At 42.2% G+C, this 26,889-nt stretch overlaps 2 protein-coding genes across 9 annotated transcripts in view; both read right to left on the minus strand.

Moving 5' to 3' along the window:
• LOC128259517 (uncharacterized) lies at window positions 1–21,942 on the minus strand. 7 transcript variants are annotated; one of them, XM_052991922.1, is made up of 11 exons: window positions 21,754–21,942; window positions 20,231–21,175; window positions 19,839–19,853; window positions 19,433–19,774; window positions 19,071–19,187; window positions 6,299–6,356; window positions 2,515–3,277; window positions 1,909–2,428; window positions 1,682–1,844; window positions 1,517–1,623; window positions 1–1,460 (listed from the first exon to the last, which is right to left on the minus strand). In XM_052991922.1, exons 1-11 carry the CDS (start codon window positions 21,798–21,800, stop codon window positions 314–316), a joined length of 4,224 nt encoding a protein of 1,407 aa, XP_052847882.1. In that variant the 5' UTR covers window positions 21,801–21,942; the 3' UTR covers window positions 1–313. The 7 variants fall into 7 exon arrangements, with proteins under 7 accessions (XP_052847882.1, XP_052847883.1, XP_052847884.1 ...); XM_052991923.1 differs by lacking the exon at window positions 19,839–19,853; XM_052991924.1 differs by lacking the exon at window positions 21,754–21,942 and having other exon boundaries at window positions 19,433–20,122; window positions 20,231–20,298.
• The window catches only part of LOC128259513 (uncharacterized), a 13,708-nt gene continuing 8,731 nt past the window's right edge, over window positions 21,913–26,889 (minus strand). For both annotated transcript variants that reach the window (XM_052991914.1, XM_052991913.1), the window contains exons 6-7: window positions 22,566–24,424; window positions 21,913–22,274 (exon numbers count right to left, since the gene is read on the minus strand). In XM_052991914.1, coding sequence (XP_052847874.1) covers window positions 21,913–22,274; window positions 22,566–24,424 — 2,221 coding nt within the window. The remainder of the gene's footprint in view (window positions 22,275–22,565; window positions 24,425–26,889) is intronic.

Below are 26,889 nucleotides of genomic sequence, written 5' to 3' on the forward strand. Positions count from 1 at the left end.
TTGTTTTTTTTTTAATACAATTCTTAATTCCTCATTACTATTTGCTCGTCCACAAACCTGTGACAGACATTGGGGATTTAAACGACAAACGGTTTAAACAAAAACAAACATAATTTTCAATTAAATAAAAAGTAACACTAACATAAACTCAATCAGAATGTAACACGCATTCAATTACCTGTTACTATGATAAAAGGGAATTTAATATTATTGTAACAAATATTTTATACTATATGTACGAGTACATCAGCTTGTATCTTGTATGTTGTATGCTGTGGGTTTTTGCAATTCTTATCTAAACTGGGTCGAGAGTTTACGCGGACGAACTGTCCATCGGCACTAGCGCAGCCGCGGCTTCGGCCAGTTCCATTGCAGCTACCCGGGCTTCCGTCAGCGTCGCGTCCGCGTCAAATCCCGGCTTGTGCGTCGGCGACTGACTCGGTGTGCAGTTGGCGCTCTTTGGCTTACGGAACCAGTTGCCGAAATGGCGCCTTCCCAGCGAACCTGTAGATGTGGTGGGCAATATTTGAGTGTTTGCTGTGTCTGCGCTGGATATGCCATCCCTGGACTGCGATTTTTTGGGCAACGTCTCACAAAGGCGAGAAGCGGATTTGGCTGGTGACTCCGGCACCGAGCCCTCACCACTAGCAGAAGTGGCTCCCGTAGCGGCTAATTCCAAGTCTTGTGCCTCGTAGTCCGATTGGTCGGAGCAGTCGCCCGGCCGTTCCTCGTAATTGTACTCGAAGCCAGTCATTTCCGATACATATAAAGCTTTGCCTCCAAACTGACGTTCCAGGGCGAGGGTGTTTAGGAAGCGGTGCTTTCGGTTCGCCGACCGGAAACTGAAGTCGTACCATTTGTCGCGCGACTCGCAGTAGATGCGTAGTGAGTTCTTGATGGTGTGCCCAAACATCTTTCCGTCCCTCACGTTCACAACGCGACAGCGGTCCAAAAAAATGCGTCCTTTGTAGATGAAATGACTACGCTTGATAATATCACGTTTGCAGTAGACCAGCTGGTTATCGAATAGAAACATAGTGTAGCTGCTGTTCCACAGATTTTGTTTCTGGCGGGTCGCATCGACCTGCAGGAAGAAACGAGCACTGTGCAAGTGCAGCGGCGGCCCTTTAAAGTTCTGAAAGCTGGCCTGGTGCCTTGCAATCGTCTCGCTGTGCCGTTTTCCCTCATTAACCGCCTCTGTGATGCCACGCATGGCCTCCAGCGCCAAATTGACAGTATCTTGGGAGTCGGGTATGTCCAGTTCACTGACGTCAAGTTGCTCATAGTCGGCGGCGGCACTTGGCTTTCCACCATCTATTTCGTCCGCAACCTTGACCGCGTTTTCCAATGCCGACTTAATAATCTCGTTGAGATGGAGGGGATAGCGGCATATGCGTTGCACCGGTGCCAGCAGGTGGGCGGAGAGCGGAAGTTCTGCCAGGTTTTCTGACTCGCGGCAGCTGTAAGTATTTGTAATCAGTACACGGTTCTAGGTCAAGCTTTTAAAATAACCCACTTTTCTAAGATAGTGCGGGCGTCCTTTACGCGATCGTAAGTCTCAAGTTCTATTAGGGCTCGGGGATAAGCGTTGCAGTAGCTGGAGTAGCATAGAAATCCTTTGTGCTTAAGAAACGATTTAAATTTTAAATTTTAATGTTAATTAAAATCAATTTCTCATTACCATTTTAAGAAAAACTTTTGCAATCTGGTTTTGTTCGATTCCACGTCGCAGAGCCTCGAGAAACTTTCTCTGGAACTTATAAATAGCCGTAATGTTGGAAAAGATGAGGCGAATGCTGTTTGGCGAGAATATATCGATGCGCTTGCTCATGGCAGGGAGATACCTAAATCAAATCAGAATGCAGAATTTTAAAACTGCTGTCGTTTGCCAACGACTTGTTCTCTTACCCATCGCAAATGGATGCCAGCAGTTTGACATAATTGATCTCCGTGTCAAGTAGTTCACGCACAGCACTTCGGCGCAGGATTGTGTTGTGGTTTAGCTGGGCACTCAGCGGGTTTGGTGGCGATTCGATGACAATAAGGGTGACGTTGCTTTGGTCCGTAGTCACGGTTACGTCTCCGTCTTCGGCAAACGTCGCAACTGGAACAGGAATGGACCCTTCATCCTCACGAGCTATGCCCTCCTCAGCCTTAGCAGCGGCAGCCCTGTGCGCGTTAAAGAAGATGTCCGTTTCAGGACAGTGAATAATGCGCACAAACTCCTTAGGGAACCAGCCCAGCTCAGGATCCAGAATTTCCTCCACGAGATTGGTGTCCTCCTTCTTAATGCGGCCAAACCACCAAGGTCCAACCTCCTTGCGCAATATTTCAATGAGCATTCCCCGCTCCAGGCCAAGCTCTTGTGGTCCGCCAGCCGTAAAGTTGTAGAGCACTTCGGCGTAGATGGTTGGGTAGTAGCTGATAGCTGGGACCAAAGGGACAAAACATTAGTAAACGCTGTCAGATTGGCCAATTAAATTTAATTGAGAGTGCTCTCAGCCTTAAACTTACCTTCTTCGTTCGACGCGACACTATCACTGTCGCTGTCGTCTTGATCCGGGTGCACCATGCCGTAGGACTCCAGGCCATTAGGTTGGCTTAGCGATCTTGTGGGCAGAGACTCGGGCGCTTCACGTTCCCCTTTTCCAGAATCCCCCATGTTTAGATGTCTGGCGTTTTTGGCCCTTACAGCAAAGGGTCCGAGAATGCTGCTCACCTTTGCCGAATTGGTACGACGAATTGAACGCACTTTTAAGTCGGCTGCACTTGGCGAAGCAGCCGCTCCCCCCAGGCTATTGGTCGCTAGCGCACGAGAGTATTGCTCATCCTGCTCCAGCTCAATCTGGATTCCCGAATCGCCGGAGTTGCACTTGTCACGTCGGTTGTACTTTGCCTTTCGCCGCTCCTTAGACGTGCGCCAAATTAGAGGTCCAAATCGGTATTTGCCTGAGGTTGCATCACCACCCTCTGCGCCAGGCTCGCTGACTGTCGTCGTCGGTGCTGGAGCTGTGATGGACACTGACGGTGTTGTAGGCGACGTCTTTGGCGGATTGCTGACTGTTGGCGACGGCGGTAGCGAAATAATGTGCATTTGGTTCTTATTAAAGTTGTTCAAAGTGCGCTTGAATTTCTGCAAAACGCCCAGGCCGCCGCCGCCATTTCCGCCGCTACTGCCCGCTACTGCCACATCCGTGTTCTCTACTGGCTTTTGTTGCGGCAGCTCTATGAAGGGCTCTGATAACGTGGGACTGGATACAGCCTTCATCTGCTGAGACTGCAAACACGGGAAAGAAGAAAAGCAAGTTGCATTACTGAGCTGTTTGTATTACATATCTCGATGTTGATTGGCAAACGCCCCCGGCCATAATACTATACTAAGGCTTACGTAGTGCTTTGACTTCAGCGCTACGCGGCTCGATACTCAAAACCACAAATATCTTATCATTTCGCAGCTTTGTTTTTGTCCGCTTGTTGGCTGGGGTCCGGATTATGACAACGATGGCACAACTACAGTCGCAGTGTCTGTGTCTGCACGTTCTTTGTATAGCATTTTTCACAGGAATTTAAATGGAATCAAAACGCGATTGTATCTGGATAGGGCGATTTCACGACCATGTCTGTGGCTGTGTCAAGTTATGCTTTATTACGCTCTAACCGAATTTGGAAGGTGGCTTAGGGGCAAGCGTTTACATAACGGAAGGTGGCGGGACCAATTGTCCAAAAATCTCACTGACATACACGGACACACACACATGAATGTGCAATTTTTAGGGGCCGCTGCATAACTGTTGTATGGATGTTTCCAATTTTATCGAGTTTTACTTTCCGTTTGACAATCAAATTGATATGAACAGCAAATGTGTGTACTCAGTCAGTATCAGAGGTCGGGATCGGACGAGAGCGGTGCATGGCCGAATAGTTAATAGTGTGAGAGTGGTGGACTGATAAGTCACTGTATCACCCCACCAATCGATTATAATATAATGCATGCATCGCAAGGCCGACCTGGAAAAGGTAAGGTTTCCATCTGTAGCGACGCTCGCCGGGCATGATATCGTCGGCCGGCACGGTGAAGTCCACCGTTACCCTGGCGGATTGCTGCGACCCACTTCCAGGGGCACCCGTGTCGAAATCCCAGAACTTAATCAGACCATAGGTGTCCATGAGCGTGGGTATTATCAGCTTCTTCATAGCGCTTTTTATTTGGTTATGCGGCCTGATCAGGGTCGGCCAACTGCGGGCCTTCCGCAGGCAGCACTAGCGGGTGTTACCGCGTGAAGCAATAACTAATAACTGATTGACCGCAACTGCCGGCAGCGAGACTAGGCAGTGCGAAGTTCGCACTGCGAAGTGCCAGTACTGACGAGTGCTAGTGTCGTCGTCGTCTGGTCGTGAGTGCCGGCCGGCCTATTGTAATTGGGGATATCGCATTTAGGGACATAAAGGCGTTGAGATCGACTATATCTACGAGCTTCATTGTTAGGGGGCCTGAATTGAAGTGGTCTGATTGGATTAGCGCAGAGCACGAGCCGCTGCCACTTGGCGCATCTGAGTCCGTCTTTGTTGCATGTGGCCGTGCTGCATGAACCTATTGTCTGCGAACTGACCACCGCCCAATGTCTTGGACAATGTCAATCTGCAACTTGAATATTTTGTGTTGCCTGATTAGATTTTGCCACGAGATCAATATACGAAACTGAAGGCATAGAACAGTGGTATAGAATGGTAAACTTAATTAACTAGGCTCGTAAGCAATTAAAATGATGAAATATGATGGTAGGATTAGGCCATCAGCAAGGACTCATTTAAATTGCGCCGCCCGATTTTTTGATTAATTGTGTTGTTTCTTTTCAAGGTTACTTCAACTCCGATCTGCCTTGCGATTTATCTGGTAGATTATCCAAAAGAGTGTCTCCCTTCCGCGAAAAGGGATGTTTAGATATGTAGCGCAATGTACATAAGGCAAGGAAACGGCTCGGATAAGCCCATAATGGGGATACACGACGACAAGCCCCGTCCTGAAGTGATTTAAAAAAACATTTCGAAAAAATTTGCATACAGAAATAATTAGTGACAGGATATAAAGGTAACTAAAACATTTCGGCAAAAACAAAAGCAGCCGGAAACATGTGATTCTCTACATCAACCATTTAATGTCCACTGTATTTAATGAGTTCTTGTTCTTTTGCTTCCATTATCGCTTTGAAGGAGCCACAAAATAAACTTAGAGAGTCTGTCACAGCGCCTGGAAATGCCCACGCCTTGCAGAGATCACATTTCGGGTCATCCACGGCTTTTGACGGGCTTCAGTAGCGCCCAGTCAACCGTGACACCCAACTGATTTTAGATGCGGTTGCGTTTAAGGCTTCAAAAGAGCAGAGTGGGCATTAGGGGAAGTAGTAAGAAAGTACCTTTTTTTTGAACGATGGTATGTCTGCGGTGTCGTCATTGATAAGTTGTAATGGGATCTCCGTCATTTGAAAATGTCTTATATAAAATCATAGAAATCAGTATATTGAAGTCTGCAACCTTGCTAATGGTATTCTGCATGAGGGCGCCTTTAGAGTGCCTCTCAAATGCACTTCAGAGAAAGTTTTGTCTTCCCTTAGGGACTGCTTTTGCTGTTTCGTTTTCGAGCTTTATTAAACCCGTAATAAATTTCAGTTTAATTATCTGAGCTTCGGCTATGAAACTTTTAAGGGTTCAAGTTTTACGCCCGCCGCCATTGACTGAGTTTCAGCCAATGTAGATCTATAAAAACTACGTACGTTTTATGGGAAGAGCTTTACAGCTCTGGCCATTCTTTATTACAAAGGGCGAGGAAAACTGACTTTTAGTTAAGGCACTTGCACTCCTAAAAACATTTGGAGTGCATCATATGTCTTCCAGTCCCGGCGAGGGTGCTCTTAGCCTTCATCACAAAAGCATGTTCATAACCTCAGTCTTTTTTTGGTTCTTGTTCAAAAGAAATAATTTGTACAAAAAGCGCAGCTGCCGCAACCGCTCGACCGAAATAAATACATTTAAATTCTTAGCTTATGGTATCGAACAGGAAAAGTGACAGCTGGCTTTGATATGCGTTACTTTCAATGTCAAGTCCTTCTGTCTGTAGCTCTTGTGCATATAAGCATAGATACACGCAATGGGTTAGAAAAAACACGCACCCGTAACGTCAATATTTGTCCTATTCCCCCTGCATGACTCATGATGTTTCGTTATTTTCCGGTAACCAACCAATATTAGAAAGTTCTTATGAATTTTGTTTCTATCGAAAACAACACATGTAATTACTTACCAATCCGACAGCAGGGACACTGTTTATCCTTTTTCCATGGTTTCCATTTTTTTGGTTTCTGAAAATATACAAATTACAACTCTGTTCAGTGAAAGTTCTTTTACTGTTCAAAATAAAACGGTAGCCGTGCCCACGCGGATCCCGCGGTGAATTGTGTAAAATTTAACGCCGTCAATTGCAGTCGATCAGGTAGGGCGACCTCGCGAAGGGTCCATTAAGCTTAATATTCGCTCATTGGCCGCCGCAAAAGGGTTCGTTCACATAGCAATTTAAGATTTCATAGAATACTGGTGCCTCAATGGCCTAAGGTTACGCCACTCGTAACAGGAACTAGAGTTGCTTGCGTCCGAAAATGTGGCGGCAAAGGTGTTCGCTGATTAGCGCAGGTAAATTTTGCAACTCGAAAAGCAAGTGGCTTTGAATCCAAAGCAAACCGATTCAATTTTCATATACTTATTGTAAGCAAACACCACAAATTCTGGGAATTTCATACACAAAAAAAAAAAAACAGGCCAAGAAACGACCTTCGAAGGCCAGGAAAGGCCCGGTGGTAGGTTATAAAGAATCAACAGGACATGCTCGCACAAGGAGAAGGCGAAGGTAAAAGGATGGATGTAAAAAGCGCATAGTTTGGGACTGCGGCGTCTTAAGACTTCCTTTACCATTACTTTGCACAGTTTCCCTTCCCTTTGGCTGCTTCTCTTTTGCTGTTCCTTCGAATGAATTGCAAAGCAGCAGTAGGCCAGGGAAACCCTTGGGTATTTTTAGTTTGCATTAAAAAAAACGGATTAATTCTGGGATGCGTGAAAATATACTGTCTTTGAAGTGCACGACCTGGCAGAGTTGTAGCTCCAAGATCAGATAAGCCCAAAGAGCTCTCCCTTGGAACGAAGATAGCTCACGACGATATTTGATGTGCAGTTTAAGGTTAATGTTGGAGCTCGATAGCATAATTAAAGTCCGGCTCATTGTAGAACCGGTCGGTCATCTGCAGAGTCTAGTTTTGTACCCACGTATTCTGTCAAAATTAGCTCACCGTTGCAGAGGCTTGACCCATCGACCCTCTATGCCAACTGAGCTCCTTCTGGGCGTACTGCGTTGGTATAGCTGTGCTGAATTTACACTGTATCTTTTAATCGGCTTTTTAATGTTCATGTTCAGGCTGTTGTTTAATTTTTTCACTTTGCTGCACCTTTCAGTTGCCTCACCGGGCGATTCGAACTGCGGAACACTAAACTTAGTTAGGCTTGATCGCACGTGATATGTAACCATAATCAGACTGTTTCACTTTTTAATATAAGCGAGCTCAAATAGCTGAAATGCATACTATATTATGCCGATGTAGTGTCAAAAAACTTTCGCTGAGCGTCTGTTCGCTTCGTAGTGCAGGGGCAGACTGATCTTAGCTGAGGGCTCTTCGCTATCCAGCTGCTCACTGGGATCAACCTCACTCAATAGCCGAGCAGTTAGCTGCTGTTACAAAGTAAAATAAGGGAAGGACTATGAGTGAGTTTGGACTGCATACAACAGTGATACAGATCCAGTGTGAATGGTTAAGCTGTGCTACTTGAGAACGTCAATTTCAGCGACAGCTGCTTCTTACAAGCCCATCCCTAAACGGCCAGCATCATTTTTGAGATACATGCTCGATTTCAGCTGCTGCTGTTCTCTCAGATTTTGATAAAAACAAAAAAAAAGTCTCAGATGTGGCAGGTAGGCTATGAAGGATAATAGTGAGTCAGTGAAGGGAGCAAGGAAACAGCTGCCGCGGCTGTCATGAAACCAGTTTTTGAGTCCTGCCAGGTCTTCTTTTGTGCTCTGTCGCTCTTATCTAGTGGCGTGTGTCTAACAATACCATAAAATGTTTTACAAACGGGATCTATCAGCTGTCATTGAAAATAATCGTAATTTAGAGGCTTTTTGCACAGTTTTCCTGACAAACCACTCAGAAAACTTTAAAATCATTGAATTTCACCAATGCTAACTACTAATTTAAAACCTTGTTGAATGACAAAAACTATGCTAAAATCGAGATTTTCCACAACAACAGTTTAAGCGTGGAAGCCTCTGCGAGCTGAAATGCAACCGGAAATACGGGAGGCGCCACTTAAAAGAAAATACGTTTCACAGCACAATGTGGAAAATGAAACAGGAAGTTCAGGCTCTGAGTGTTTTAGGGTCGGGTCTCCTGGTTTATTTTGTTAAGAAGCAGGTGCTCAAATTTATAAAATAAAATGTTAAAACCTGCGAAAATCGGGAAAGTCAATTATAATTTGTTTCCAAAGCAAAACTGCGTATGGAAAAAATTCCCTTATTTTAAATGTATCCCAAGGTGGACGATCTGATTTGCGCGGCCATTAATAAAATGCCAGGAATCTGGGAGCTTGAAATGCAAGGTGCAGATGCAACAACTGAAACTTAAATTCAAACCGGTTTCTGCAACTCGAACAAGCGAATGTTGCGATAATACAGGTCGGTTTGTAACGCGCCGAGTTTCGGTCATTTACTGACACTTCATGGGCAGGAGAGACGCTATAAGAACAAGCTGTTCGGTAAAAGGCCAGCCTCACCACTTACACTTTTTTGAGAACCGCTTAAGAAGCGTGTCAAAACAGTCTGATCTACTGGCTCAATTTACGACCACGTCAAATTGTACGTGTATAGCATAAAATTGATATTGAACAAACTAGAGTAATTGAAACTTAATGAGCTTATTTATCAAACGGACAAGGCAGGCGCTTGTAAAAACTTAAAAGCATTCCTTAATAATGTTTGTATTTAATGAAATGACAATCATGAGGAGAAAGGTCTACAAAATACATTAAAACATTGGATAAATGCTCAGCTAACAGTACTGTAAACATGCCACCCAACAGTTGCATGACAAGCGACATCAAACAGGAGGAGTGGCACAGTCCTCTCCAGAAAACGCTGACTGGTGCGACTGTCAGCTGCGCAGGGAAAAAACTAAAACCTTCATAAAAAGAAGGGCATTGCATTCTTACCATGCAACCAGTGTCCCCACACTGAATAGATATCAAATAACTCAGTACAAACTGTTTTGCTGAGTCTAGAACTTCAGTAATAGAACGGTCGCCAATGAAATTACTCCTGCATGATTTTATGAAGAACGCATTAAATGCGTAAATTAATTGATAGGTATTAATGGATGTTAAAACAAATGCCACTTTTTCCATATGAAAGCGGCCTTATCCACATTTGTAGAAAGAGCGAGTTTTTAAACGCACGAATGAAATGAATAACGTATGCCAATAGAAAGGGAATCTGCGTGTGCATATTAATAACACAAGACTTTCAGTAGGAGGAAACTTGGTTGCAGCTTCAATTGAAGTCGGGCTTTCATCAAGAGAGGAACGGAAAAGGGTGCGGCCCTAGCGTTGAAATAATTTATAAATGAAAAGGAGTCATATCTGTAACCTTGCTGCAAGTGTCTCACGCTCGGAGAAAAAATCGGATCTGAGTTTAGCTCCCCGTCGCAATTTCTACCCTAGTATATCGTCACTAAAATTACAATTTTAGGGGAACAATAAGTCTACAGGAGCAACAGAAGCAAGAACGAACAGCTCCCAATCCCCTTGACTACAATTTTCAAGAGCACCCAAAACTCGAAGCAGCCGACGATGATGATGACTTTAAAGTGGAATTTTGTTACGAGTTTTGGATAAATGTATAGCAAAAAAACGAATCGAAAAACAGAAAAAGAGAGAGGTAGATTTGGTAAAGAAAGGGTCTCGAAGAAGTACTCAAAAACTAAAGAGGCGCATGCACGCGTGTGCTAGAGAACCGAGGTGCGCATGCAATTCCCGACTCCGACATGCACTGTTTGTCAAGAAGTATAGACTATTTGACCCAGAACTCGGGAATTTCTGTGTCGCTCTTTTCATCTTTCGCACGATAGGTTTATAAGCGTTGAATTTTTAAGGCTAGTACAATTTTGCAGAATACACAAATAGGTTTTTTTTAAGCAATCATAAAAATGAAAAAACAAGAGTTTGGGACGCTGTACCAGTTATTTTGATCAAACCAAATATGCATGTGTTCAGCTCCTTATAACTAATTTTCGCTATAGCAGTTCCGTTTTTCCTATCATTTTTTTTTTTTTTTTTTTAATTTAATTATACCCTTGCAGAGGGTATTATAATTTCAGTCAGAAGTTTGCAACGCAGTGAAGGAGACGTTTCCGACCCTATAAAGTATATATATTCTTGATCAGCATCACTAGTAGAGTCGATCTAGCCATGTCCGTCTGTCCGTCCGTTTATATGCAAACTAGTCTCTCAGTTTTAAAGCTATCTGCATGAAACTTTCCCAAAAGTTGTCTTTCTATTGCAGGTAGTATATAAGTCGGAACGAGCCGGATCGGACGACTATAGCATATAGCTCCCATAGGAACAATCGGAAAAATAAATGAAAAAAAATTATAACTTTTCTGTTTTTTATTTTTTTGTTTAGTTCTTCGACATTTAGTAATGGTTAAATATTTCCGATTTACGGATTAAATTTCATCAAAGTCGGACGACTATATCATATAGCTCTCATAGGAACAATCGGAAAAATAAATGAAAAAAATTATAACTTTTCTGTTTTTTAATTTTTTGTTTAGTTCTTCGACATATAGCAATGGTTAAATATTTCAGAATTATGGTTTAAATTTTATCAAAATCGGACGTCTATATCATATAGCTCCCTTAGAAATAATAAAAATATATAAAATAACTATCAAATAATTGAGCTGCAAATCATCATAGCTTCAATGTTTTTAAACATATACGAAAGTAAATCATAATTTTAATGTTTTCAAAAATGTTTAATTCTTGCAATAGCTGCAAGGGTATATGAACTTCGGCTTGCCGAAGTTTGCTTTCTTTCTTGTTTTTATTTACAATCTGTCTAATGACAATAAGTAAATTGTATCACTAATATTTACATAACAGGAATAGCAGATTTCCAGTGAAACCTGCTATTAATTTAATTTCTCGTTTACTTAAATTTACCTATCAGGGAGATCAAGAAAGAAGACTCAAAACTTCTGAATGTTAATCTATTGTCTACTAGACCTAGGGCTAAATTATTTACATGATTGTGAAGTCTGTCTGTATATTTCTTACTATATTTTTTTATTTCCTCTTTTACAGTTGGAATATTTAGATCTTTATGAATATTTGCATTGGTTACATAATATGGAGCGTTAACAATTTGTCGCAAGGTTTTTGATTGGTAGCGCTGAAGTATTTCAATATTTGAATTGCTAGCTGTTCCCCAGAGTTGGATAGCGTAGGTCCAAACAGGCTTCAAAATGGCTTTGTAGAGAAGAATTTTGTTTTCCAAAGTGGCTGCTGATTTTCTACCTAGTAACCAGGACATTTTCAGTGTTTTCAGTTTGAGTTGTTGTCTTTTCGCTTTTATGTGGTGTTTCCATGTTAGTCTGCGGTCGAGGTGCATGCCAAGATACTTCACACAGGAGTCTTGTGGAATTTCTGAGCCGTTAAGTGTGACATTTGGACAGTTTCCTGGTCTTAGTGCAAAAGTTATTTGGACTGACTTCAGGGAGTTGATTTTAATTTTCCAGCGAAGGAACCAGGCCTCAATCAGACTGAGCTCACATTGCAAGAGATGAGAAGCTTCGTCTCTAGATGAGCTTGTTGCCAGAATGGCTGTATCGTCAGCATATGTTGCAATGGTGCAGTTGTTTGTTACTGGCATATCTGCCGTGTATAGTGTATAAAGGACTGGTCCCAATACACTCCCTTGAGGAACGCCTGCATTTATGCGAAGTAGTGTTGACGTATCATTTCTCTGCTGCACGTAGCCATTTCTTTATCTTGTAGAGTAATCCATTGTGCCAAACACGATCAAAAGCTTGCTGAACGTCAAGAAATGTTGCAGTACAATATTTTTTATTCTCAAGTGCAGATACAATTTCATTGATAACCCTATGACATTGCTCAGTGGTCCCGTGGTTTTTTCTGAATTGTATTTTTGGCTACGACGTACAATGTTACCATTTCCTCCCTTGAAGGTTGGCTGTTGCCGTGACTTATGTACATACAAATGTGAATGATTTTGAAGTATTTTATCGCATTACAATAAATCTTTTGATGTGCATTTTGATAAAAAAAAGCGCCAGTAATTACAGCTCATTCTGCGTTGTACGAAAAAATAGACATATATGTCGAGGGACCCAACCACGCTGGACTTTTTTCGTATACGCAACAAATAGTTATACCCGTTAATCGTAGAGTAAAAGGATCAATAGCCGAGTCGATCCAGCCATGTCCGTCTAATTCTGTTGTTTAAATAAAATAAGACAAACAGTTAAAAAATGAATGTGTTTATTTATGACAAATTTTCCTTTTTCCCATGTCGAGCAAATGCAAAAGAATGCTCAGCCAGTTTCACTTTCAAAGAGATTATTGGATGGCAATGAGGACTGATAAGGCATACATAGATAGTGTTCAATTTACCGGAGATTATTTGTTGTATTAAATATAAAACAAAACAAGGCATGAGAGTTTAAAAGCTTACTCAACTTAGCTATCCCCCTAGCGGTTAAATTCCACGCCGTTAAATGAGCTTAGCTTTTTACGCAACGTTGTATAAAGCTGTAATTATTTGGCTCTGGTTTAAGATTCAAAGTAATTAGTTTAAGGGAGTAAGATTAGGTAAACTGACAGATCATTATCTAGCCTTTGCTTGTACCTATAGGAATGGCCAACCTTTGTTGAAGAACGCAAGCGAAACAAGGTACAAATTCGTATATGTATATTAACCACAAGATGAGCGCCCGAAATAAGAGTTTCTGATAATAATAAATGTTTCATAAATAGCACGCAATTAAGAACAATAAGTGATGGCAGATGCACATTGACTGCGGATGGGACCGACGCAGCAGATAGGCAACTTGTTTGTTTATCGATGGCAGACAGCTCAGACGGCTAGAAATAGAAACATATCTGGTTTTGAATAAGGCAGAATGCCCCCTATTTTGTATGGATACCAATTTTGACTGATGACTTCGCTGATGTTTCCGTTAAAAGAAAAATGTTTTGTAACTGCATCGTGAACAACAATACAGGTTCTTTTCTGTCTATTAGCCACTTTTTATATGTCGTTAATCTTGACGAGCTGAGGTTATTGATGTTTCCATCCATTGGAATGCGTGATGTGGCAACGATTTAGACATAGCTTAACGTAGCTCTGAACGGAAATACCAAAGAAAACTTCAAAAGCGAAAGTATTATCTCTGTACATATGTACAGTTTTCGATTCAATCCATAGGCGAATTAAAGTTTTAGTACGAATATTCAGCTTAAATATGAACATATAAGTTTTTCTTATAGACGTAGAGTACTCGCTACTGCTATATTTATATTTTTCTTGGCCTCAACGCCGAAAGCTGCACTTTTACAGACAAAATCAGAAATTTTAGCATCACAGCAAGAATTTCTTTCCAACTGGGAAATCACAAAGCGAACCAGGCCCGCGATCACAAATAGAGAGACTTGGTCGTCAGCACCCGAAGTTAAGTCATCTAATAATTTTCTATTTTGGCCGTGGGCTATAGCTAAAACGTTTTGACAATATTTTTAGTTTTGTGCTTTTAGTTTCCGAAGACAAAAGGTGCCGCCCGACCAAATTCCATTTAGGCAAAGAAAACAACTAATTACCGCCCAACACCATGGTTAAGGCTGTTGATCAGTTTCCCACAGTCTGATGAGACGTCGAACCCTAGTATACCCTAACAAAAGTACTACATTATACAAAACCAGAGTCCTGCGAATTTCTTGTAACAATTCTAAAGGTAGGGGAATTTAAGGAAAAGCAGGAATCTAGCGATGTGTCTGATTAATGATTGACGCGAATGTAACTAATTAACTAAGGGAGTGTTCCTAGTTACGGTCCGTTCCTCAAGCCCTTATTAATTTTAATTAAAATCCCATTAATCGAGTTTCATTTCCGACAATGCTCCAAAAGTTGAAAAACACATTGTAAAAGCATTTTTGGCCTGAAAACGTCAAGGAGCTAGGTAAAACCATTTACCAAGAGCCATTGCATTCTCTATTCGTGTAGCAGCTGACTTCTAACCAACAACCAGATACGCCATCAACTGTCAGAGATGTTCTTCTCCCGTGACAAGTTCCGCAACTGCCACCGAGAAGAGCTGTGCTGTTCGGCCCGTCAAAACTACGAGTTGGGCATTGCAGTGGCAGTGCATTTTAAAACTTAATGTCTTATTAGCCCAAGAAGAAGTTCGCTCCATAACTTTGCTCTTTTGATATGCGGGCTGCCACTGCCAGTAAAAAGGAAAATTAAAAAAATCTAGCGCACTCAGATCCAAAGCAACGCATGGTCAGCAGATGTGGCGGCTGCCTTAGCGCTATAGCTATCCCCAGGCCTCTATTTCTCCGGGAGTTTTATATGTAACATAATTAAACATTATTTTATTGACATACTTTCGTGCCCAAAATTCTCTGCAAACCGACGGAAGCTGTCAATATATTTTACGAGCGTTGAACATTTCACTTAATTTTGAAACTTGGCTGTGCACCGTGAAAATGAGTGTTAATATTTATGTATGTGCTAATATAAGCCAAAAGCTTGGGTGTGGCAATGCTATTTCTCCTTTTCAAACTGAAATTTACTCGAGCATGTATGGAAAAAGAGTTGGCCAGCGATTAAATTTACGACGCAAATGACCAAGTACGCAACAATAATCACAGATGAATCGCCATTTAATGACACCCGACATGCTAAGCAATGGAATTCGGACTAATTTCTGCGCTACAAAACAAACGTAACAAGTACTTGCTTACAGTATACGGAAACTGGGTACTTCTTGGAAAATTGTGGATGGTCATTCCCCGATCAGATACCAAGTCCATTCCCAACAAAAAAAGTAAACTGCGACAAGCTGATGATTAAAAGTGAGCCGCCTGTCCAACAAAACACTATAACTTTATATAACTTTAAATTATAATACCATCTGCAAGGGTATAAAAATATATGCATGCTAGCAAACATACAAATATCGGTATTTATATACATATTTATAGAATATTTAAAATGATTTTATCAAATAAATCTTGCTGCAACATTTCGTTTTAAAATGTTATTCAGCTCAGCGTTTTCTTAAAAAAATTAAGTTATACTTTAAACATAAGTTCGACTGGTACCAAAACGACAACTTATTTTACCAAAACGAAGGATTTCGCCTATGTTGTACCAGTCGTCCGTCCATAAAAGGAACACCAGCAAGCAAAATCTGATTGGAATGTCGTTTACGCTAACGGAATAATGTTTTGTTCAGTTTGTGACGTAACGAGCGAGTCACATATTGGGCGGAGTCCCGTTTTGCTGTTCTGTAGTAGGAGTCAAGTCATAATGTGAACAAATATGAGCCACCCATATGTTTACGCTTTTATAATCTTTTGATTAAACAAACCACAAAAGTCAAAGCAAAGCTTGATGCCGTGCTACATTGAGGAGTCAGTTTTTGCAAACATAACTAAAAACAGCCGCCTGGCTAAGATTGTTAAAGTACATACCTATGTACCCAAAATTGTCGGGCGAGTTGCTGTTCTGCTGCACACAACCAAAATAAAATATTTCAGCAGGGCGGTTATTAAGTAAACACTGGAATGCACGTGAGGGAAATATCAACAGGTCGAGCAGAGATTATACACGGCTGATTAGCTCGATAAGCACCGCGAAGGTGACGGGGGAAAATAGAGGGAAAAGTCATCAGAAACATCAAGCAGGAGTTGAAAAAATAATTGGTCAATGAGCCGCGAAATTGGAAGAGTAGTGGAAAGCGAAATGCCAATGACAAGGCAATACATAATTGACGATTTCAACGCACACACATTATATATATTATTATAGTTGTAAATATATTTAGTTCCTTGGAAATTGAGACAGAAATGTTTTTTAAAGTTCTTGTCCTCCAAATTTATTTGATTTCTTGTCCAAAAATTTCAAATCATCATTGATTTTTTTCTCAACTTTATGCCTTTTTATACTCTTGCAGAGGGCATTATAATTTCAGTCAGAAGTTTGTAACGCAGTGAAGGAGACGTTTCCGACCCTATAAAGTATATATATTCTTGATCAGCATCACAATCGACCTAGCCATTTCCGTCTGTCCGTCCGTTCCTACGCAAACTAGTCTCTCAGTTTTAAAGCTATCTGCATGAAACTTTCCCAAAAGTTGTTTTTCTATTGCAGATAGTATATGTCGGATCGGACGACTATAGCATATAGCTCCCATAGGAACAATCGGAAAAATAAATGAAAAAAATTATAACCTTGCTGTTTTTAAATTTTTTTGTTTAGTTCTTCATTTAGTAATGGTTGAACATTTCAGAATTACGGTTTAAATTTCATCAAAATCGGACGACTATAACATAAAGCTTAAATCATTATAGCTTCAATGTTTTTAAACCTATACTCAAGTCAATCATAATTTTAATGTTTTCAAAAATATTTAATTTTTGCATTAGCTGCAAGGGTATATGAACTTTGGCTTGCCGAAGCTTGCTTCCTTTCTTGTTTTTTATAAGATATAAAAATACGTATGAAATAATATCTGTATATCTCCATTTGACTTGACAACTACAAAGTATTTGAAGGACTGAAATTTTTTTATTTTCGATAATGTGGAATATGTCAATTTGTTTAGATGGTAGAACCAACTTACTCGTCACTGTTGCTGTCTGACGAATTAGCAGCAGCGTCCTCTTCCTGGACGACGCCAACTGCCACTGAACTTGCTCCATTGCATGTCTGCGGAGTGGCCGACCTGGCCGATGGCGGCGAGTGCGCCACGGGCAGATACCAGGTGGTATGGGAGCCGCGACTGGCGTACACACCCTCACTGAGAGGCGGGGACTCCCTCAATTGAACCTTCACGATTACGGGCTCTTCGGTAACACCCTCGAACTCGGTGGCCGAAGCACGCCCACTATCTGGGCCAGCCATTTGGGTCCCCGTCCCTTCCGTCATCCTGCTGTCCTCGGCGCCTGCTAGTCCGACAAGGAAACCCTCGCATTCGGCTGCTTCGGCTGCCGCGTCGCAGTCCTGCTGCACTGCAGTCTGGGGCAAACTTATTGTCCTTGTAGACATTTTCGCTCATGTGCTCTTGCCGTTTTGCGTAATAAACTTTGCTCGCTTTGGCTGGGTGTTATTGATTTTCACTTTTGCTTCTTATTTAGATGCGCTATTTGCGTTGTTCTGTTCCCTATGCGCTGGCACACATTTTGGCTTCTGCCCAAGCGTTCCTGAGAACAAATGACTACATATACACACAGATACACACTTGCGGGTGCCCACGTTCTGAGTATGGGATTTGTGGATTGGGGAATGGCGTTTGCCGACCGGCAAGACGCCCGTTTTTCACAATTGCACGGCTTTCAGTAGCTTAAATTTACACTGTACCGCGGCAAACTTATCTTGTTTGCATAGCTTGAGATGTGGACACAAAGACAACGCCAAACAGCTGCGTTTTACTAACGGGGTGGAAAGACGCACGCACCTTCGCTGTAACTTATAGATGCATTTTTTCGAACTTTCCCAGCGTTTATGCTTCGCCTGTACTGATGTTGTTTTTTTAATTGTTATACGCAGAGTGACCCTGCGCGTGCGTCAAATAAATACCGTGTTCTCGTAAATAAAATACCAAAATGGGGCAAAAAAACTTGGCGTTAGTAAGGATCCACACCCGGATCGTGTCGTGGATCGCGTCTGCAAAGCGCGGTCTTTTTAAAAATTTGTTGCTGGGCAACTTTTTTTTTATCAAGATATAACATTAATACATGAAAACTTAAATATATTTGTAAGTGAATTGGAAACAATTAGTTAAGAATTACATTTTAATTTAATCTGGGTTACGCAATAATATAGATTAACGCGCATGCTTGGGAATTAAAGTATGCTACAAACTTGGCAGCAGTGCCTTTCCCTAAATATTAAAATTACTAGTCTTAAGAAAAACACTATAGACAATTGTATTTGAATTAATTAATAGACTGATTAGATTAAGCTGCCACTTGGGTAGCAGTGTGCTAATCGAATAATAAAAATATACATATAAAAAAAAAAAAAAAAAAAAATTCCCCTAAATATGCAACATTACTATTTTTGGGTAATGGGCTTTGTTTTGATTTTTTTATTTAGGCAGTTTTTTAAAGAGACTAATTTGCTGACTTTTCCTAACAAAAGTAATTTTTCTCTCAATACTCGCCGGTTTTATTTAGCTATTGCTGATTGCAGGCGGCACGAACGCATGCTTCCACACAGTCAGCATCATTGCTTATTTATGGACCAAGTGAAAGGACGATAATGCGCAAGAAGGGTGGGAGACGGCGTTGAAATTGTGCCTATAGCATGGTCGAGCAGCAGGTCGCTGAACTCAGCGACATGGGAAGCTGTGGCGCCACCGGCTGTTTATTTTTTTCAGAACAAATAGGAAGCCCAGAAATTGGATGGTCCTTTTGCCTGGGCTGCTGTTCGAATGGGGAAGACAAGTTTGGCCGCCAGAATCACGATTGCAAATTAAATAGCCACCTAGCTGTCATCTGATCCTCTGAGGACCGCCCGTATGAGCTGTTTACGTCAGACGGATAATTGAACATTGGCCTTTTTAAGTTTAATGAACAGTGACAGTAATAGCCCTTAGCAGACAATATTCTATTGCAAACGTCCATAAGCGCTAATTGAAAAATCCAAAAATTAATTTCACAAAATAATGTCTCACCCCGCAAGTTGATGTATCCGAGGCATCTGACTTGGTAGAGACCGACTGCGTCGCCTCCTGTGGCACTTGTCGCTTACGACCTTCTCTTGGTCTTGGTCCTGCCCATCCTGGCTGTATCTGAGAACGGAAAAATATCATATTGATGACTATTATCCATTATTGACAATATCCAACTCATTCCGCTGTCGCTATTCATTTTCAATGTTATATGTCATGTCTGATGGTACTTAGACCCCCTGTACTGAGCCTGCCGCTGCCAAGAGCATGTCACTCGGTAATGGTTTGGCCAGTTGAAGCCATTAGCAAGAGTAGGAGGGTTTGGTTCCAATCTGTCACTTCAGAAGTTGCAAGGCGAAACTCACCTGGGCGCAATATCCTTCTCCTCTGCCGCCACTTCCTCTTCACCTTCCTTTGTCGCCAAGCGATTGCAAATGGTGGCAATTCCGCTACACAAGAAGGTCCACGACAGATTAGATTTGTCTACACCTGACTGCTTTGTGCTCAGGGCAGCGGGGTCTTTGTTAACAGTCACTGAAGTGACGTAAGGCTGCCAATGCTCCAGATTGATAGAAGATGCGGTGCCCTCGGACTGGTCCCTCATAATTGCTTCAAAAGTCTTTTTCCCCTGGCAGGCTGTGCAGCGAGGCCAATAGTCGCAGGTATCCAGAGTTTTGCTGCAGCTTTTGGTGGTCGCCGTGGTTGTCCTATAGGACAACACGAGACACATAAGTCCAGGCACAAGAAACTTCGTTGGTTTTGGTAGTTTACCCAAACATGGGAGCTCTGATGTAGTAAATGGTGGGACTGCTTACTTTTTCTTTCTTGTAATACCTTTACTCATTTGCTAGCCCGTGTATTTTTGTCTCGGTGTCGCCAACCGTGAAAAATTAATTTTAAAAAATAAGGCTGCTACCACCGCACAGTTTATAAAATCGGTTAGTACGTGGATTAGTAAGTATGGATAAGCAGTTTCTTAAACACACATACGCGAGGGTGCTTTCTCTGGTCGAGTTAGTAATTTAGCCGTTATAAAATTTGGTTCAAATGGTGGCCTTCGGTTTCGGCCAGCGTGCAGTTTAGTTCGAGGAAAAGGTTAATAAGTAGTTTCGCTGTTACTTTGGTTGTTGCTAAATGACTTAGCTGTAAAGACGTTTTAGTACCTGCTGCTACGCGGTTGGGTGGCCTGCTGCCTGTATATATAGTCACCACCCACTCCGACTGCAACCTCTAGGGTAAGGTCGTCCCGTGACCCTGGACTTTGGCGGAGCGAGTGCTGCGGCTTCAGCACGGTTGTCGGGTGTTCGTAGATTCGCGTTTCGTTACTCATAAAGTTGAGTTCGCTGTTGCCTCCAGAGTTGATGGTTTCCCTGTTCCGAAGCATTAGCGGCAGCTCGTAGTCACTACTGTCTCCCCGACGAAAGTTCATGATCGGAGATTTTCGTAGCATTTCGTATGTGAGCTCATGGTCGCACAGACGTGTCCCGTAACTCTGAGGACTACCTGATTGTCTCGATGGCTGGTGGAGATTGGTTGACGACGATCCCGATGACTGGGGCGATCGCGACGATTCCATGCCAGACGCGTTAACGGGTGAACTGGACTTCCGCAGGCGGGATGAAGACGAAGAGGCCATCGACACGTGTCCGGAATCGGTGGTAAGCTGTAGAAACCTCAACCCGCTCCCATTGCTGCCGTTGTTGTTGTTAGGCACTGCTTCGCGAAAATCGTCGTCAAAAGAGCGGGACTCAGCCCGCAGATTCTGGTTGCTTCCGCTATCTCCTCCGCTGCCACTTTTATGAGCCGTTCGGCCTGTACCCTTTGCGCCTCCAGTGCGATTGTAGTTGTTGTAGTCAAAGTCAAAGGAGCGCGCCTTGTCCGCCTCGTTTTGTCGCACTCTCACCGGCGGCGCAGGCGGGTTGACATGCATATGCATCTTAGCTGCGGCTGCAGAGGCGCGAATAATGGGTGGAAACACTCCACCGCCTGAGGCACGGGGTTGCTGATATGAGGATCCTGACGCCTGTTGCTGCTGGGCGGTCACAGCACTCACGTTGACGGTTGATTTGTGAGTTCGATTTGGAGAGCGCTCGGTGAGTTGTAATGATCTATAAGAAAACCGATTCTTAAAAAACATTTGCGGATTTGTATCAATTTTTAAGAACCAAAGACTCGTTTTCTCATCCCATGTAAAGCTTAAAGTAGGTTTTAAACTGCAAAGTTTCATACGTTTTTGAATTAAAAACTTACTTTTAACTTAAATCTTCAACGAAAACGGTTTAAAAATTTTCATGTCTTAAACAGCATCTTACAGTAATATTAAAACAACAAAATTAATGATAGCTAAAATATTTGTTGATGGGTAAATATTTTTGTAAAACTTTTAACTTAATTCAGATTGTGTTTATATCTGCAAGCTCTTTAACAATTTTTGTAGAATAAATATGAATTTTACTCATATAATGCACTTTAAAATTTATTAAACCGTTTCTGAAAAATTAATTTATGTTTTTAAAAATTAAAAAAAAAAAAACTCATGTAAATCATATAGGTTTTTTTGTAAAGGGAAATACTAATATTTTTGGACAATTTAATTATAAATAACATGAAAATTACAAAAAAGTAGTCTTACTGTTTTTTAAACAAATACATTTTTCTTAATTGGTTGTTAAATAGATTTACCAACCTCGATCGACGGATGCGGTGCTCCTGTTCCGTCTGCTTTGCGGCCATTGCGCGTCGTTGACTGCTGGAAACACTTCCAGGATGGGCGGTCGAGGCTGTTACAGTCGAGTTTGTGCTAGCATTAAGGTGCTCATGGGAATCGCCGCCGCTGTAACTGGAGCTAGAGGAGCTGCGCGATATATTGGGTGCCGTTTTTTTCCTCGTGCCGTTGGCGGGCCTCCAACGTGTTGTTTTTGAAGCTAGAGTTCTGACGGGTGCCACTTAACGAGAGCTGCGACCCCTTTTTGCATCGCTCCTCTGGAGTCATGGACCTGGATTCGGGAGTCAACGATCCTTGCTTCCGCAGGCTGCTGGATGAGCTATGGGATTCGTTGCGATCTGGTGTAAGAGACCGCTGGCGCTGGACCTTGAACGGCGAGATGCTGACGCTACTCGTTCCGACTTTGGGGAACTTGTGACTGCCGGCAGTGAGAAACTCGCTTAGGCCGCCATCCTCGTTGTCCAGCTCATCGTTGGAAAGATCTGTTAAATAAGTTGTAATTTAGCTGAGGCGCACTTACGTCTTTTGGCCTCAAACAACTTGATTTTTGATAAAAAAAAATGTGTCACATATATTTAACATTCACGCTAATGTTAATTCGCCTAAAAACCGGCGATGAGTACAAATGCATTAACCCCACAAGAAACCTTTTTTTGGAATTGACATGGTGCAGGTGACCTTTCTTATGCGATATTTTTCCACATCTAATTATTATCCTAAACTTGATAGGGCGGAAGTTTCTTATTGGTATTTAAAATAGGCTTTTCACTGACCTGATCTTGCACCACTGTCACAGGAATTGAGGCGCTGGCTCTTGGACGTGTCAAAGCTGCGGAAACGCGAGACTCCTATATTGGGTGTGTTGGGATGTGCTGCCAGAGGTCCCGCGCTGCCCACGCGGTTGAACTGGGACTTGCGGGAACGTCCTAGAGCGTGGCTCTTAGAGCGCTCAGCAGTCCTTTCGTGACGGGAACGCGGGGAGTACTTGGCCTGACTGCCGGGGGCTACGTTGTAAACAGGAGGCGCCTCCTTGACAGCGGTATTCAAGTAGGCCGTTGTCGCTTGCGGATGCAGATATTTGGGTGAATTGTCGCGGCTTTGAAGAGAACCACTGCTGCCGCCGCCGCTCTCCCGCTTCGTTAGATAATTGGGTGAGTTGCCGGTCAGTGTGCTGAAGTTTGGCGACCATTCCCGTTGGCCTGATATCACAGCCAGGTTGAGTGGACGTTCTGATAAATTTCCATCAAAACTGCGGGAAAACGTGTCTACATAGCTGTTGGTGGGCGTGGGACGGCGAGTGTCGTACTCGAAACTGCGAGAGAATACCATGCCCTTGCTGGAACCAGGATTTGGGTGCTGAGTGTCCAACTGGGTCTGCGACTGGAGCGGCACAGGAAGCGGCAGCGGGCCCTGCTGGCGAACTGGCTTGCGGCGGTCCGGATGGCGCCCACTCCGGCTGTTGTCCTGGAAAGCGGGTGGAGGCGAGAGAATCGGAGTTATTGGGGAGTCCAGATCTTTGGCGCTTTTTACTGGTAAGAAACCTGGCCGCTCGTTGAGGATGTTCGCTAGTTGGGGATCTATAATCCGATAGCCCGGACGGAGCGCAGGGTCCCGTGATGAAAAGCCGCTTAGTCGAGCTTCGTTTTTTTTAATTAACTCTTCCACTTTGGAGCCGACAAACCTTGACTCGGTTATGCCATTGTTGGCCTGCTGTTGCTGATGCTGCTGAATAAAAGACTGCCGTGCCAGGTCTAAGCGACGCCCATGGTCTGGAGGAATCGACCGCGCCGCACTGCGCCCTCGTCCACTTTCCGGGAAAAGAGTTCCTCCATTCTGTTGGCCATAGCTGAGCCGGCGATAACTACTGCTGTCATCCTTGTGATTCCCACGCTTCGTGTTGACCTGCACCCAGCCGGACTTGTTTAGGAATATCTCTTCTTTGGTGGTGGAGGGCGATAAGGACTTCCGCCCAGAGCCGGTGACCCCATGGTAGTGTTCCCCGAAAAGGTACGTGGGCATCCCGTTAGAGCCGGCAGGGTTTTCATTGACGGCACTGCTGCCCATTTGGTAGTGCATTTTGCGCGCCTCCAGCTTCTCGTTGAAACAACGGTTGGATGCCTCTAGACTCTCTCGTCGCCTTGCAACGTACTGCTGGAAGGCAGAGAGGTGTTTCTGCTGATGCTGCAAATGTGACTGTTTCTGCTGGTTAGCAGCTGTGTTGCTTTTCGGCGGGCTTATCTCTGGCTTTTCTTGATTTGGAGTAACTGGTCGCTGTTGTGGCTTGACTGGCTGTTGGATTGCCGCTGCAGACGTTTCATCGACAGCATTGGCATTTTCGATGGTTTCATGACGTTGCTGCTGCTGTCGCTGGTGCACATGCTTCGATGGACTGGTACGGGAGCGAGTGCGACGACGTTTAGGGAGAGCGGGCAGCGGAAGAGTGCTGACGTCTAGTTTCTCGTGAGTCGAGGAGGAGAGCTCATCGTTCTGGGACTCACGGGTAATGGAATCGCGTGTCAGGTGGCTATCGTCCGATTGTGCTTCGCTGGAGTCGAGACAGGCGTAGTCCTGGCGTGTCACTGTTATTAAATGCGTGACTGTCGCACTTGCAGGTACATCGGGTGTCTGACCACTGTAATAGATGTTTGTGTAGAGGTTTTAAAATGTTAATCCGAAATATTCCGCAGTGATGAGCAAATAAGTGATGAAAGTGTATTGACTAGGAAGCACTTATCGACGACCACTTTTACTGGTGGCTGGGAGGGCGCCGCAGGCACCAAAGCCCTTATTTTGGTGGTCTAGATCTATTGAAAAGCGGCCAAAAATTGTAAACGATTGACCCTGGTCTAAATAGTTGGTGGGAGCAAATTTTGTTAAACCAGACGCAAATAACAAGACAAACGCACAAAAACACGCTTAATAGCACATTTAACTGTCATGCGAGGTTCATGGTGGGTGTCATTCATAAAATAAACTAAACAGCATGACTTCAAATTAGGGTAACAATGTTATGTTATATATGTACATATATTAAAAAGTGTCAATGGCGGTTTAATGATTAGCACATCAACCGATAGGCTTCATTACTATTCTGCTATATATATATATATATATATATATATATATATATATATATATATATATATAAGGGCTTTGGTGCCTGCGGATATATATATATATATATATATATATATATATATATATATATATATATATATATATCTGCATAAAGTGGTCCTGCCGGTTCGAGACAGCTTTGGGCGGGCATTTCCGAAAAAGTCCTTATCATGCGACTCTAGCCAATAAGTGTGTCTCTGAAGCTTTGGTCGGCATTTCACTTCCTCTGACTCGCATGTATCTTTGATGTTGTTGTATAACTTTTAAGTGGCTTAGATGCCTCATAGGCCGGAATACACTTAAGTAAAGATGAGAAAACATAAGGGGCTCAGAACGCAAATCTAAAGAAATATGTTAAGCTCTAACGTTCCAATTTCGACATATAAATATAATCACTTAAAAACTTGTCTTTCCAAAACGGACAAAAGCCAACAACAAACATCAACTTCGATTCGTTGCCTCGGTTTTTCAAATTTTGTTGAGTGTAGGCGTTATAACGCCTAGTCCAAATTTGGAAGCGTTGGTATTTGTTAAATTTGCACCAAGCCGGATTAAAAGAGTCGCTAGATCATTGAGTTCTTCTGGTCAGTCTTGCAATTAAATCGTTGGTGCCATCCAAGGTCCAAATATAATTATAATTATTTTCATTTAATGTATAATGTATAAGCAACACACAAGTCTACATGGAACCCTAGATTATAGAGGCCTTGTTTTAATTTCGAGAACTGGATAAATCCACATGACCGTCCCTTATAAGGTAATGTTCTGAAGACTTTTTGTTGTTCTTGGGCACTGCTTAAATTCAGCCCACGTACATTTTTATACCCTTGCAGAGGGTATTATAATTTCAGTGAGAAGTTCGCAACGTAGTGAAGGAGACGTTTCCGACCCTATAAAGTATATATATTCTTTATCAGCATCACTAGGAGAGTCCGTTTCTACGCAAACTTGTCTCTCAGTTTTAAAACTATCTGCATGAAACTTTCCCAAAAGTTGTCTTTCTATTGCAGGTAGTATATTCAAATTTCATCAAAATCGGACGACTGTAACATAAAGTTCGCATGGCAACAATAAAATTAAAAAAAAAATTCCAAAAATTTAACTTTGTTATTTTGTAATTTTTTTTAGAAATTCTTTTTGACTAATTAATAATTTGACAGTTCAGAATTACGCTTTTAATTTTATTAAAATCGGAAAACGATATCATGTAGCTGCCATAGGAACTATCAAATAATTGAGCTGCAAATCATCATAGCTTCAATGTTTTTAAACACATACGCAAGTCAATCATAATTTTAATGATTTTAAGAATATTAAATATTACCAATAGCTGCAAGAGTATATGAACTTCGGCTTGCCGAAGTTTGCTTCCTTTCTTGTTTTTTTAGTTCTTCGACATATTGTATATTTTCTTAAATTTAAGTAAACGCACAACAAAGCTTTAATTTTTGTTCATTTGTTCCATGGCACCAGTCAGCAATACAGGTCCATTTTTACTTATATACTGCCACAAAAAGACGCTTTTTGAAAATGTATAACATCCGCTGAAAGTTCATAAAAATGTGTTGCTAGTATTTTAAAAAGCATTTTATCACTTTGTATTAAACCAAATTCGTCTAGTTTCACGTAACACCACGTCCAGCAGGACACTCACTCTTACAAAATGCTTGCAATATAATACTAATTACATCTTCGCACACATATTTGCTTGGGAAGAGTTTTAATTTCTGCTAGCTTTTGATCGCTCTTTTCTCCGTACTTGCAAACGTAATTAAGCTATTCAAGATTCATAGAGGCATATCTAAGAGCGTGAGTTTAATTTCCAATTAGTTTAATGACCATGCTTTCATTATATCGTGATTTAAACTGATCAGTCTTTTAATAATAACATATGGTAATTGTTTAACCTGTGTCCCAAATGTAATTTCTCGCAGCACACATTTTTGTGGTTCTACAACTGATTTGTATTTTTAAGTTCTC

The sequence above is a fragment of the Drosophila gunungcola genome (genome assembly GCF_025200985.1).
Source record: "Drosophila gunungcola strain Sukarami chromosome 3L unlocalized genomic scaffold, Dgunungcola_SK_2 000005F, whole genome shotgun sequence".
Taxonomy (NCBI): domain Eukaryota; kingdom Metazoa; phylum Arthropoda; class Insecta; order Diptera; family Drosophilidae; genus Drosophila; species Drosophila gunungcola.